Raw genomic sequence first — 12,658 nt, forward strand, 5'->3', positions numbered from 1 at the left:
TCCTTTTGGAGAGAGTACTCAGGTGGTGGCCACGGGCCCAGGAGTAAGGGTGGAGAAGGATCACTCAGCTCCTGCCCAGCTTTAGGGTTCTTGAGAAGAGGCTGCCAGATCCCAGACTTCAGACAGGGAGGGAGTCCTCTCCAAGCAGAGTTCATGCAGACTGGGGGGCTCAGAGGAACAGGGTGGGGAGCGTAAATGGGTCCCCAAGAGGAAAGTAAAAATCAGCCCTGGGGAGGGGACAGGAAGGTCCTGGTTCTCACCAGGGCTCCGTGCTCAGTAGGAAAGGGCTGGAGGTGGGGGCCTCAGCCCTGGAGGGCCTGGAGGCCTGGAATCCTGCTGTTCCTCCTGTTCTTTCTAAATAAAAGGCCGGGCTTTCAAACTCCCAGGGGCACCTATTCCCGCTGGTGTGCTCTGCTCTCAGTCCCCAGCATGACTGTCTTCCTGGAGGGAGTGTCCCTCTCATCTTCCCCCTCCTCCTGCGGTCCATCCCTCACCCCAGCCAAGCGCACCCTCAGGAAGCTGGCTCAGCCACGCTGAGTCTTTTCCCTCCACGCTGCTGCCTCGGGTGGAAGCATGGCTCCACCGCCCTGAAACCTGCAGCCTCCCTGCCCCCTGCCATGGCCTGTTCTTGCTGACGCCGCCGGCCTTCCCGGCGCAGGTACTATGAGACCGGCAGCATCAAGCCCGGAGTGATTGGAGGTTCCAAGCCCAAAGTGGCGACACCCAAAGTGGTGGACAAGATTGCTGAATACAAGCGACAGAACCCCACCATGTTCGCCTGGGAGATCCGAGACCGGCTCCTGGCTGAGGGCATCTGCGACAATGACACCGTGCCCAGCGTCTCTTCCATCAACAGGTGAGCAAACCAGCCCCAACTACAGGGTGGGGCATCCCAGCTCCTGCCCATCAGGGTGTCTCCCAGCTTGTGGTTTCTTTTCTTTCTCCCGCCCCTGCCTTTGCTCCAGGCTCTCAGCCCCCGAAGTCCTTAAGTTCTTGGGGCAGGGAGAGGAGACCTGGGAGGCAGAGAGACAGACAGACAGAGCTGTCTGCAGCCCAGGGCTGGGTATTCCCTGCCAGGCTTCTCCCGCCGGCGTCCTGGAAATGAATCCAAGTGTTTGTGGTAATTAAGACTCCAAGATTACGTGCCTCGGTATCTAGAGACAATCACAGCCTAAGTCGAAGCCTTTAAAATGACCAGTGTCTATTCATCGCTTCCAAACAGACTTCCCTTTCTAAAGGCATGCTCCCTTCCCCAGGGGCAGCGCCTGTCCTGGCTTCCCCACCCTCCCTGCCAACTCCCACAAAGCTTGCCTCCCAGGAGCCCAGGCCTTGCTAGCCAGCTCCACACAGATTTCCGGCCTATAAGCACCAGTGTCCAGGCCTGAGAGCAAACGCTAGCCACCAGCCAGCAATTGGCAGGGAGCAGAGGAGCTGGACAAGGAGTGGGACACCAGGCAGGCAGGGAGAGCTCTAGACCCCCAGGCTCCACTTTGGGATGTGTAGGGCTAGGGAGAAGTCTGTGCAGTGACAGGCTCAGGCACGTGGGCCGACACAGGCTGGAGTTGTGCAAGGTAGCCTCCCACTCCCCAAGCCACTCCAGCCTGCTCTCTGGGACAGTACGCATGGACACTCCATGTGTGTACACACCGTGCCGGTGTGCAAAAGTGGGCCTGTGTCGGCTACAGCAGGCACAAGGAGCAGTGGGATGCAGGGACCCAGGATGGCTTCAGCATCGCAGAACTATACTCTGACATCAGCAGAGACCCTGTACAAGTTCCAGACAGCCTGGCCAACCTTTCAACCCCCCCCCCCCCATTTTAGGGCAGATTCCCATGTGAGAAGAAGGCTGAGGGTTTCATACCCTTGTATTCTTTGTATTCTTCATAGACTCATTATCAAGACAACTAATAATACAGATGGTGCCTTTTTCTGAAACTGGCATCACGTATCAAGTTTTTTTTTTTTAAATATTTTGCAAATGATATGGAATTATCCCAAATCATCCTGAAAACAGCAGGTAAAATTAGCTGGTAGAATGTACCTTGGCTAAAGAAGATTCCCTCTGCCACACTCGTGCTGTAACGTACTGTGAGGCGACCCCAGAAATTATCCCAGTGTGTGCCATCTGTATTAAAATGGTTATTCAGTTATGAACAGGGTAACATAATACTGATCAGCTAATTATACACCCTCCGAAAACCCTCCAGCTCCCTGGGCCTGGCTCGCTAGGTACTGAAAGCATAGCGGTTTGACATTCAGACACCTTCGAAGGAGCTGGATTAAGACTCTGGGTGGTTTGGGAGAGGAATGTGTCTTTTGCATTTAAAAGCCAGAGGAGGCTGGGGAAGCTCTGGGGCTGGGGCAGGATTGGCGGTTAGGAAAGGGCCGGGGACAAAGCATTTGTTTTCTGAGCCATCTGGAGACTCAGCCTCTTGGCTCTCTGCTGGTCCTGGGAGCGAGCTGGAACAGAGATATGCCTGATGAGGAACGATGCTGATGGGACTGGGCGCTGGGGTCCTGGGGGACATTCAAGAGAAATGCTTGTCATCAGTGGTAGGATTTGCAAGGCTTTGGAGGACCCCAAGACATGCACAGTAAAGGTGGTCTGTTTTTCTTGATGGTTGGAGGACTGGAGCAATCAAGGCACTTCTGGGGCCAGCATCCCTTGCCTCCCACCCCACCACTGTCTAGAACTCTGTCCTTCCTCTCCCCAACATACACCTTCACTGGCTCAGATGTTTTGGAGACCTGGCTCATGCGGGAGTTTGGGAAGGCTCATTCTGAAAAGGCACAGAAAGCAGGGAACAGGTGACCCCAGGATTGACCTCAGAAGCCTGGGGGTGCACTCCCCAGCCCTGGGGGAAAGTAGAGGGGTGGGTAGGGAGTAGGAAAAGAATGGCCTCAGCTTGATAATGATGACAGCTATGGAATCTGCTCGTCGCGTGGAACCCCACCACCCTGAGGGGCACCGAGGCTTCCTTTGAGTGTGTAGAAATGGCCCTCCATGGGCAGGTGTTGCTGGAGATGGAGAGGGAGTGGGAGGAGAGGAACAGGGAAGCCACTGGCAGCATAGGCAGCCAGCCCTGGGTCTGTGACTAGGCCTCCCGGCTTGCTTTGCCGACAAGGAGCAGTCAAGGTATTCTTGCTTTCGCTCTGGGACAGTATCCCACCATGGATCCAATCTGGGAAAGAATTCTGAGGGCTTCCCCTTGTGCTGCTGAGTTGGGGCTAGAGGGATGTGTCTAGGCCCGCATGTCCTCGGCTTCGTCCCTGGGGGCGCTTGGCTCTGAAGGGGGAAAGGTTTATCTGAGATTTGTAGTTTCACACTGAAGCCTGAAAAAGACGGGATGTTTCTGTCAGCGTTGGTGATTTCAGGAACTTTGTAAATTTTTACTCAGTATAGGAAGGGCCTGGAGATTTTCCTCTGTGCAGGAAGTGTGGTGCCTCGGGGTGGTTCTTGAGTATAGGGCCTTACTGTTGGAGAGATGCCCACTTGTCTTTGGTACTCTTAACTGTTGTAAGGGTGTGTGTGTGTGCCGGTGGCTGGCAAGAAATGAAGTCTACACATACTCACCCACCTGAGCCAAATTGTGAGTTTTTTCCTTTTTTTTAATCTTCTCCTCCCAAAACAGATGCTGTTGCCGCACTTGAAATATGCTGTTATGGTTATAAATGAAATTGCCTTTCATGCCTTAAAATTGGTTTTGGTTTTCTCTGATCCTGTCGCGATAAAGGCTTGGACATTCCGTCCACGTACTCCACTGGTAAATCCTCAGAGAAATACCTCTCTGAGTCAGTGGAGTGGGTCAGGGATGCCTCCCAAACACACTCCTGCCCCTAGAGACCACTGTCAAAAATCCAGAGGGATGACTGGAATGCTTAGTCTGTGGAATTTCTGTGACTCAGTCTCGATATTGGATTACTGACCGCTAAGCATGGCGTTGCCACCCTCAGCTTATATGCCGTCCTTGTAGTGGACCAAGGTTTATAAACAGGTGACTTGAGACTGAAACCTGGTGGGGGAAATGGCCTGGGGGCGGAGCGAGAAGAGATGGAGGGAAATCCATGCTACTGAAGGGGGAAAAAGTCATCCAGTTATGTCACTGAGCAACTGACCAGGCTGAAAGGGATTTCCTGTTTATATGCCAGCATCTTCTGATTTGGCCGTTGTTGTGGGCAGAGATTAGCGTTCCTTTGAAAGAATCAGTACAAACTCCAGGTGGAGTCTAGGGTTACCAAGGATCCCCTGAGGGTGATCTCTTAGAATGAGCCAACGGAAAGGCCATTGCTTTCTTAACTTTTCCAGCCTGCCCTACACTTTTGGGATCAGGGCCTTCCCTGCCCCTAGATCTTTGGAGTGGACTCTTCCAGAGTCAGTTTCTCACTGATCACCTGCTACCCATGCTCTCCCTCAGCCTGTTTGGCTCTAAGCGAGCATGTTCATTTTCCCAGCGGTGACAACACTGACTTCCAGGTTGTAGCCCCGGTGTTGTGCAAGGATTCCATTCTGTGTCATTCGAGGGCCTCATTGGAGGTCTGGCAGTGGGGTGACAGTAGTGGGTCAGCTGTTCATTTGAAGGCCAATCCAAAGAAGCTGGGAACGCTGAAGATATGTTCAGGGCCGGAGTATATGTCTTTCTCTGAAACTCAGGTTCTAGAACATAGCACATTTGACTCTTAGACTCTTAGACCTGGCTTGGCATGAATCTGGGCCAGAAGGATGGCTTTACCTGTCACATCTCCATGCCCTTGTAGCTGTTGGACTGTTGGTCTCATGGCAAAGAGCCAAGGCAAGTTGGTGGGCTAAGAAGGAGGCTCTGTCCTCAGAGGGCAAGGAGAAATAAGGACAGAGAACTTGCCTTCTGTGGCCCGGGGCCTACCAGACTGGGGGTCACAAAGAGCAAACAGATGCACCAGATTCTGTCTGAGGAGGCTTGCTCAACCATCCTTCCCCAGAGAAGGCTCTCCTGCTGCCAAGATCACCCATCACTAGACTAACATGGGAACTGGGTACGACTGTTGATCTTACTTCTTCAGATGAGCTGGAGCTGTCCTCTTGAAAAGCCATTTTTTAAAAAAGATTTTACTTATTTATTTGACACAGATTGAGAGACAGTGGGAGAGGGAACAGAAGCACAGGGAGTGGGAAAGGGAGAAGCAGACTTCCCACTGAGCAGGGAGCCCGATGTGGGGCTCGATCCCGGGACCCTGAAATCATGACCTGAGCCAAAGGCCGACACCCAAAGACTGAGCCACCCAGGGACCCCTTGAAAAGCCATTTTTGTTCCCTTAGTTACAAGAGAGGGAAACTCCTCCTAACTAACTAACTAGTGTCCCAACTATTTTGAGAACTCAATAAAACAATCACATCAAATATGAAGAGGCATAAATCTTGTGTCTGCACAGGTAACCTACTCAATTGCTTTTATTATCATTCAGGCTGCCTCCATTTATTACCGTCCATAGCCTGGGCAAAGAAGGTTGCATGGAGGGTGGTCTCCGGGTGCAGTCCTCCACCCCGAGAGCCAACGATCAGCCCGTAGAGCCAGAGATTTCGATGGGAGCTCAGGAAAGGCCCATCTGTCTGCATGAAAACCAATCAATAATTCTGTAACCAGAGCCCTTGTCACAGGGAAATGGACAACACAACAGTTCAATATAGGGGCCACAGGGGGAATTAGCCAGGGGAGATGGGGCCGGGCAGGAGCAGCCCCTGGAGAAGGGAGACAGGGTACCCGGAGCAGGGAAGGTTGGGGAGGGAGCAGAGCTATGTGTATATCAGTAGAAGGGGCCAATTCCTGTGCGGAGTAGATCCAGGGACTGGATCTAGTGTTGGAAGTTGGTGTGGGAGGGATCAGTTGGGCTTATTCTGGTGCCTGCAAGAGAGTGTGGTTGTACATGGGATGGAATGTGCTTGTAGACCAGAACATCACAGCTTCCAGAGAAAGAGGAGCCGTGGTAGTAACTGGTGCAGAAGATGAATGCCACCCCTGCCCCCACAAACCACACCAAGAGCCTGCACTCTGAAGAGGGGCTTGTTCGGAACCTGCAGGGGATAGGAGACTTCCTTCCCTGGCTTGTCCGCAGGACTGATGAAGGAACTCCCTAAGCCAAGAGCTCCATTTTCTGCTCCCAGCTTCCTAGATCTCCAGCTCTGTGACTTCCTCTCTTAGTTCTCAGGTTTGTCCTCAGTCCCTCCTTGTTGCTACCTGGAGTTGGAGGTCTCATAGTGAGAAGAAATGATGTCTATGTAGTTCTTTTTCACTTTTGTTCTTTCTTATTTATTTATTTATTTATTTATTTTTAAAGATTTTATTTATTTATTTGACAGACAGAGATCACAAGTAAGCAGAGAGTGAGAGGGAGAAAAGCAGGCTCCCTGCTGAGCAGAGAGCCCGATGTGGGGCTCCATCCCAGGACCCTGGGATCATGACCTGAGCCGAAAGCAGAGGCTTTAACCCACTGAGCCACCCAGGCGTCCCTGTTCTTTCTTTTTTAAAGATTTATTTATTTATTTACTTGAGAGAGAGAGAGAGAGAGAGAGAGAGAGAGATCATGCCAGAGAGACCATGCAGGGGGAGGGGCAGAGGGAGAAGGAAAGAATCCCAAGCACACTGCCTGCAGAGCCCAAAGTGTAGGGGGTGGGGTTCGATGTCACGACTCTGAGATCATGACCTGAGCTGAAATCAAGCGTCTAATGCTTACCCAACTGCGCCCTTCAGGCGCCCCTTCACTTCCTGTTCTTTAAAAGAGTGCAGTGAAGGCTTCTAACCTGGCCGGCCACCTCTCTGAATCCCTGCTGTTTCCCGGCACACCCACGCCAGGTGTCCAGAGTTCAGATTCTTGCAAGGGAAGCAGTTACAGGTGCAGCTGTGGCCAGTGCAGCGCACCTGACTGTGTGGGTGAGTCCAGAAAGGAGAGAGAGGTCCCTGACAGATTTGAGGCATGGGAAACAGTAACTCACTAACCAATGCCCCTATCCCAAGTGAAATAAACAGATGGGAAATGAAATTTACCAGTAAACCATGGGGTTGAAAGTTTTCCTCCAGTGGAATCTGTTGTTTGGGTGCTGGCAAGGTACAGCCTGAACACGGCTCACAATGGTTTCTAGGCACAGAGGTTGACATTGTGAGTGTGTATGGCAGTGTGTGTGTGTGTGCTCTTTGGCAAAAAGGCTCCGAGGCCAAGAGGAAAGAGAGGAAGTTCTAAAGGATGTGTCCTGCAGTCACAGACAAAGGCTGGACACCTTGTCCTTGCCCATCAGGTTAATCAGTGAGGCAGTTTTTGGACCAGAGGGTGATAGTAGGGCTCAGCTAAAGATTCTTTGTTTCATAATTTGGGCAAACTGAAGTCAAATTTTCCTTCAATCTTTGTTTAAGCTGTAATACTCCACGGTCCATTCAGCCCCCCAAAAGAGGGCCCTGGCTACAGGGATGTCACCTTCGTACTGGAGAGGTGTGAGGTCAGCTGTCCGTCTTCACTTAGACACTCACTTTGTCCCAGCCCAGTCGGCAAGACCAGTTAGGGACCAACTGTATACACAACTAAAAAGATGCTCTTCACAGTGGGTCTCTTTCCTGTACGTTCTAACGCCAAGACCCACCAAGGGATATAGGTTCCCCCCGGCAGGAGGCGTGACAGCAGCACGGGAACACAGTCATTGGCAGAGCTCTCCCAAGGGCCAGGCCCTGGGCCCAGCTGCCATGTCCTCCCCCAGGAACCCAGGAGCTGAGGAAATAAGGAAGAGGCTCTGTGTAAGAAACACGTAACTGGGGACTGGAGAGGCCTTGGAGACCAGGCAGGACATGAAGGCACAGGCAGATGCCTTGGGCTCCGGGAGCTGTCAGAAGTGGGAAAGAGGAGAGTGACAGGGGACTGGAGGAGAAGGAGCAGGGACCCATGCCATCCCCCGCAGGTAGGAGAAGAAAGTATATAGAAGGAAAGAGGGAGACGGGAGAGGCCATGGAGCCAGGCTCCTCTGGTAGGTCGTTTTCAGCAACCACAAAAACCACAAAACAAACAAACAAACAAAAACCCAAACAAACAAACAAAAAACAATGGACTCTTTCTTTTGGGTGTTGAGAGATAATAGAAGAAGCTATTTTGTGTGTTTCACGTGAGAGTGTGAGAAACCGAGAGTTGGCATTCTAGAGGGGTCAGGTTGATTGGAGGGACGTGGAGGGAGGAAGGTGGGGCTGCGGGAGCTGGGAGGGAGCTGGTGAGAGCTGGGCCACAGCGCTGGAGGATGTGGGCCCAGCCTAGAGGCAGAAGATTTGGGTTTTGAAAACTCCTCACTGGCGGATGAAAACGTGACTTTAGGCCTGATTCAGTCCTGGGACCCTGGTCTGTAGCCCCAGGGCTGGGTCACCAGACTTGGCTTCTCTTCCCTGCTTCAGACCAGAGCTCTAACTGTGCAGGAGCAGGGGTGTGGGGGATGTTTCCAGAGCCCCTTAGTCCAGGAGCCCCCGAGGAAGGTAAGTGGAGAGGGGAGAGTCCACTCTCTACTGTGAGGGCAAGGGAGGGTGAGGCACGAGTAGGAGCGGAGGACGGAAGTCAGAAGGAGGGCTGAAGAGTGAAAGGGGAGGTGTAGGCCGAGGGGTGAAAGGGAGAGGCCTCGGAGCTGGCTTGGCTGGATGAGAATGGAGTGCATAGCCAGAGTACACAGCAGGGAGCTCTGGAAGCTTTAAAAGGGGGTTGGATCCCGTGTGTCTCCACCAAGGGCCTCTCGTGGTGCTTGGAGGTGGTCAGAGGGAGCCTGAGCTCCAGGCAGCTGGTAGACCGGGCTGAGAGGGACTTCAGGGAACTCAGAGGTGGTAAAAGAGAAAAGGGAGGCCAACCAGGAAGGACAAAGGGGGTAGGGCATAGGAAGTGGTGTGGGAGGTCAAGTCGCAGGAGCTGGGGCTCGTGGCCAGCAGCACCATGAGGCAGGCTGGTGTGGCTGTCGGGTCACTGCAATGTAGTCGCTGTAGCCTGGTCCCCAGCAGAGGGGACAGTCAAAGAGAGGCCAAGAGGGAGGGAGGGAAGTTCCTCACTTCCTAGGTGTTCCAGATTCGAGGCCCTCTGCCCGGGAGCCTCCAGCCACTCTGCCCTGGACTTCCTCCTTTGCCTGCCTTCAGCCCTGCCCAAACTGCTCTGCAGTGAGCTCTCCCTGCAGCCATTTGGGGATGGAGGAAGCCAGAGAGGGACGCTATAGGTCCCGCTTGGCAGGGGGAGCAGAAAGGCCGTAAGACAGGGCAGCAGGCTAAGAGGGGAACTGTTCCTACCCGGTAGGCGCAGTGAGGTCAAGAAATCAGAGAGGAAGGGCTCAAAGGTTGGGGAGAGAAGGAAGGAAGGCAGGGAGGGAGGATGGCAGTGGCCGCAGGGTTGGAGCCCCTGAGGTGGCCTTCCCCTGCCCTGATGCTCCCTCTTGGCCGCAGAGTCTTTGCTGGACTGGTGGAGGAAGCTGCAGGAAACCAGCAGCCTAGTAGGCAGGTGTATCTCGCTTGACAGACCACAGAGATGGTCAGGGAGGAGACACTGCTTCTTGTTTATTTATTTTTTTTTATTTTATTTGACAGATCACAAGTAGGCAGAGAGGCAGGCAGAGAGAGAGAGAGAGAGAGAGAGAGAGGAGGAAGCAGGTTCCCCGCTGAGCAGAGAGCTTGATGTGGGACTCGACCCCAGGACCCTGGAATCATGACCTGAGCCGAAGGCAGAGGCTTTAACCCCACTGAGCCACCCAGGAGCCCAGGAGACACTGCTTCTACCTCCCGTGACTTTCCATCCTAATTTGAGAGGACGAGATGGTGCCTGGCTGTGTGTCAGACGGAGAGAAGTCGGTGACCCTGCATTGAGGGCCTCCGTGTGGCTCTGTTTTGGAAAGAGCTTGTGAATTTTGGAAAGGGCATGTGCTATCTATCTAGCTGAATCCAGCGTTCGTGTCCTGGGAAGCTGTCTAATCGGTCCTGGTATTCCAGGGAGCGCTTAAAAGAAGTCAGTCTTATCAAACAGAGGGCTAGTGGTTTGCTGTTCACAGAGTTTCTGGCTGAAGGGATTGTTTGATCTCAGAATGAGAGTCTCTGCCATCGCATGGGTGACCTATTTGGGATGTTAGCAAATGTTCTCTGGTAAGCATGGGTTGAATGGACGATAGATCACCCAATGGGTTGATGAGTGGGGGTCCGGTCAAGCGCAAAGTGTCCCAACACACTTAGTCTGTGTGCACACACGTGTGCATTTTCTCTGCTAGAGGTGAGGGTATAGAGTAGCCCATAATGGCCAGGCCGTGGGTGTGTGACACGCCTACCAGGAGTCCTGGTAGCAGCGCATGGTTTGTGTCTGTCAAGGTCCTCAAAGGGAGTGTGCGTGTAGGTGGGGATACAGGTCAAGCTGATTATCCCCTTTTATCATCTGCAGAGAGGACACCTCCGCTCCCTCCCCCATCACTTACCTTTTTCCTTCCTCTCTGTTCCTCCTCAGGGTAGCTGGTTTGGGTTAGGGGGCCAATCTCTGTAGACTCTAACTAAAGAGCTCAGAGAATTTGATAAGATAAGGAAGGCTGTCCTTCCTCTGGGGACCAACAGAGGTTTCATGTTCCCCTACTCCACTCGGCTTCTCTAGGGAGCTCACACCAGGGCAGGCAGCCTTCCCACAGACGGGGACTGTCTGGCCTCTGGGAGAGCCAAAGGAAATGAGGTATTCCTTGGGGTCAAGACTCGGGTTCCCTTCCCAGTCACCATGGGTCTGGGTGGAGGGACAGTCTAATGGAGCCCCTGGCGAGAAAGAGAGAGAGAGAGAGAGAGAGAGAGAAGGGGTAGGAGAGAGATGGTCTAAGACAGGAAGAGGGAACTGAGAGCCAGAGGTAACTGACATGGGTCAGCTCTAGCTCAAACCTGTTCTTTGGGCCACAGAAGTGGACTGAGTATGTGTGTTGGAAAGGGAGTTCTCTTTTTTTTTTTTTTTTTTAAATCAGGGAAGAGGCTCTGAAACCTTTTGGCCCGTCTGCTGGGCTGAGCACTCAGCTCTTTGCAGAGGGTACAGCCCTGGTTCGATCCAGTTCCCCCCTAGAAATAGTGGCCCCCCTCACTCTCACACGCCCTGTCCTCCAGCCTCAGCAAGTACACCTTGGCCTCTTCCCCTCCCTCGCCTCCCCTTAACCTGGCCCTGAGGATCAGGTAGTTCCTGGCCCCAGGGAGGCCGCCCGGAGACTCCTTAGGAGATGACCTCCCAGGGTGGGTACAAAAAAAGTTGAGAGAAATTCATTTCATGGCCAGTGGCTGCTTAGAAAAGGCGATTCCAGCATACGAATGTGATAAATGTTAACTGAGCATTAATCGCATTAAAGAGGGCCCTATAAACTTTTCATTTCTAATTAAATTCGTCCAGTGATGCTGCCCAAGCGAGTACTCTGGGCCTTTGTTTATGTGGAAAATTAAAATGCAAATACAATGGGATTTATTTCCAGGAGTGGAGGGATGGGCTGGCCCCTCTGGCTACTGGCCTCCAGGCCTCTCAGGCCAGGTAACTGCTTCTTTGGATGTGCCACCCCCACCCCCACCCCCTATGGGACACATTGTGGTGAGAAGGGAGAGGACAGAGTTCAAGGTCAAATAGAGTTAGAGATGAGGAGAGGAAGTGGCAAAAATTGAAAAGAGGAAGAAAAAAGACAGGAGATGACCCCGAAATCTAAGAAGGCGTTGCCCTGCCCCCCCTTCCCCTGCCCACTGCCAACTCATGGCTCTAAGAGAAGAGATCTCTCAGATCTGGCTTGTGAGTCGTGTCACCACAAGCTTCCACTGCAGCTCGGGGATGAAGGGTGTGCATGGGAGGGGAAATTTGGAGGAATCAGCCCTGCGAGGCATAGGTGGACCTCCTCCTAAAAGAACAAAGCGGTCACCTGCAGGGAGGGCCCTGGATTTATCTCCAGCCGTTTGAGGGGCGGCTGCTGGTTTCACCAGCTTGGTTTCACCGAGCTCTTCCTACCAGTGCCCAGCAGCATTGACGCAGGGCAGCGGAGCCGAGAGGCACACTCTGGGGGCACCGCGCAGGCACACTCGCACACACATGGCCTTCTCATGTGTGGGGACAGCCGGTCACTCACGGGAGTAAACAAATGTCCCCTGCACAGAGTCCTTCAACACCGTGATGCCTTTGATAAAAAGCAATAACCCCAAACACTGTTGAATAGAACGATCTAAAGTTCCTATTTACCAACACATAAATTAAGTCGAGTGGAGAGAAAACACGGGTCAGAAAAATCATGTGGGTAGATCAGTGGAGACACTGAGGGATCACCGCGCTACTATATGGATAAGAAAGCTGTAAACAGCATTAAAAAGGAGAGAGGGAAAGAAAATGGAAGTGGAGCCATGATAAAAAGCAGAGCACTAAATCACACACGGGGGTACATGTACAAAGTCACAAACCAGATTTACGCCAAGCGTTGCAAGATCTACAGCTTGGTCGGATCGCACGTGGAGATACTCTGTGCCCGGGCGTGCAGGCGTCCACAAAGTGGATGAGGCTGTGTCAGCATGAAGAGAATGGATTTGGCCATAATCTGGGCCCTCCCTGTCAGACCAGTGAGACTGACCCCTCAGCTCCACGGTGCAGGGATCTGATGGGGCCGGCTTTGCAGACAGCCGAGGAAACACCCTTAGGAGGTCTTTAAAGGTCTTCG

General features: G+C 52.8%; 1 protein-coding gene across 10 annotated transcripts in view; it reads left to right on the plus strand.

Annotated features, from left to right (window-relative positions):
• The window catches only part of PAX2 (paired box 2), an 89,185-nt gene that overhangs the window by 14,886 nt on the left and 61,641 nt on the right, over positions 1 to 12,658 (plus strand). For all 10 annotated transcript variants that reach the window (XM_082722420.1, XM_082722426.1, XM_082722419.1 and 7 more), the window contains exon 4: positions 659 to 856. In XM_082722420.1, coding sequence (XP_082578546.1) covers positions 659 to 856 — 198 coding nt within the window. The remainder of the gene's footprint in view (positions 1 to 658; positions 857 to 12,658) is intronic.

Source organism: Mustela nivalis, assembly GCF_964662115.1.
Source record: "Mustela nivalis genome assembly, chromosome: 2".
Lineage (NCBI taxonomy): Eukaryota > Metazoa > Chordata > Mammalia > Carnivora > Mustelidae > Mustela > Mustela nivalis.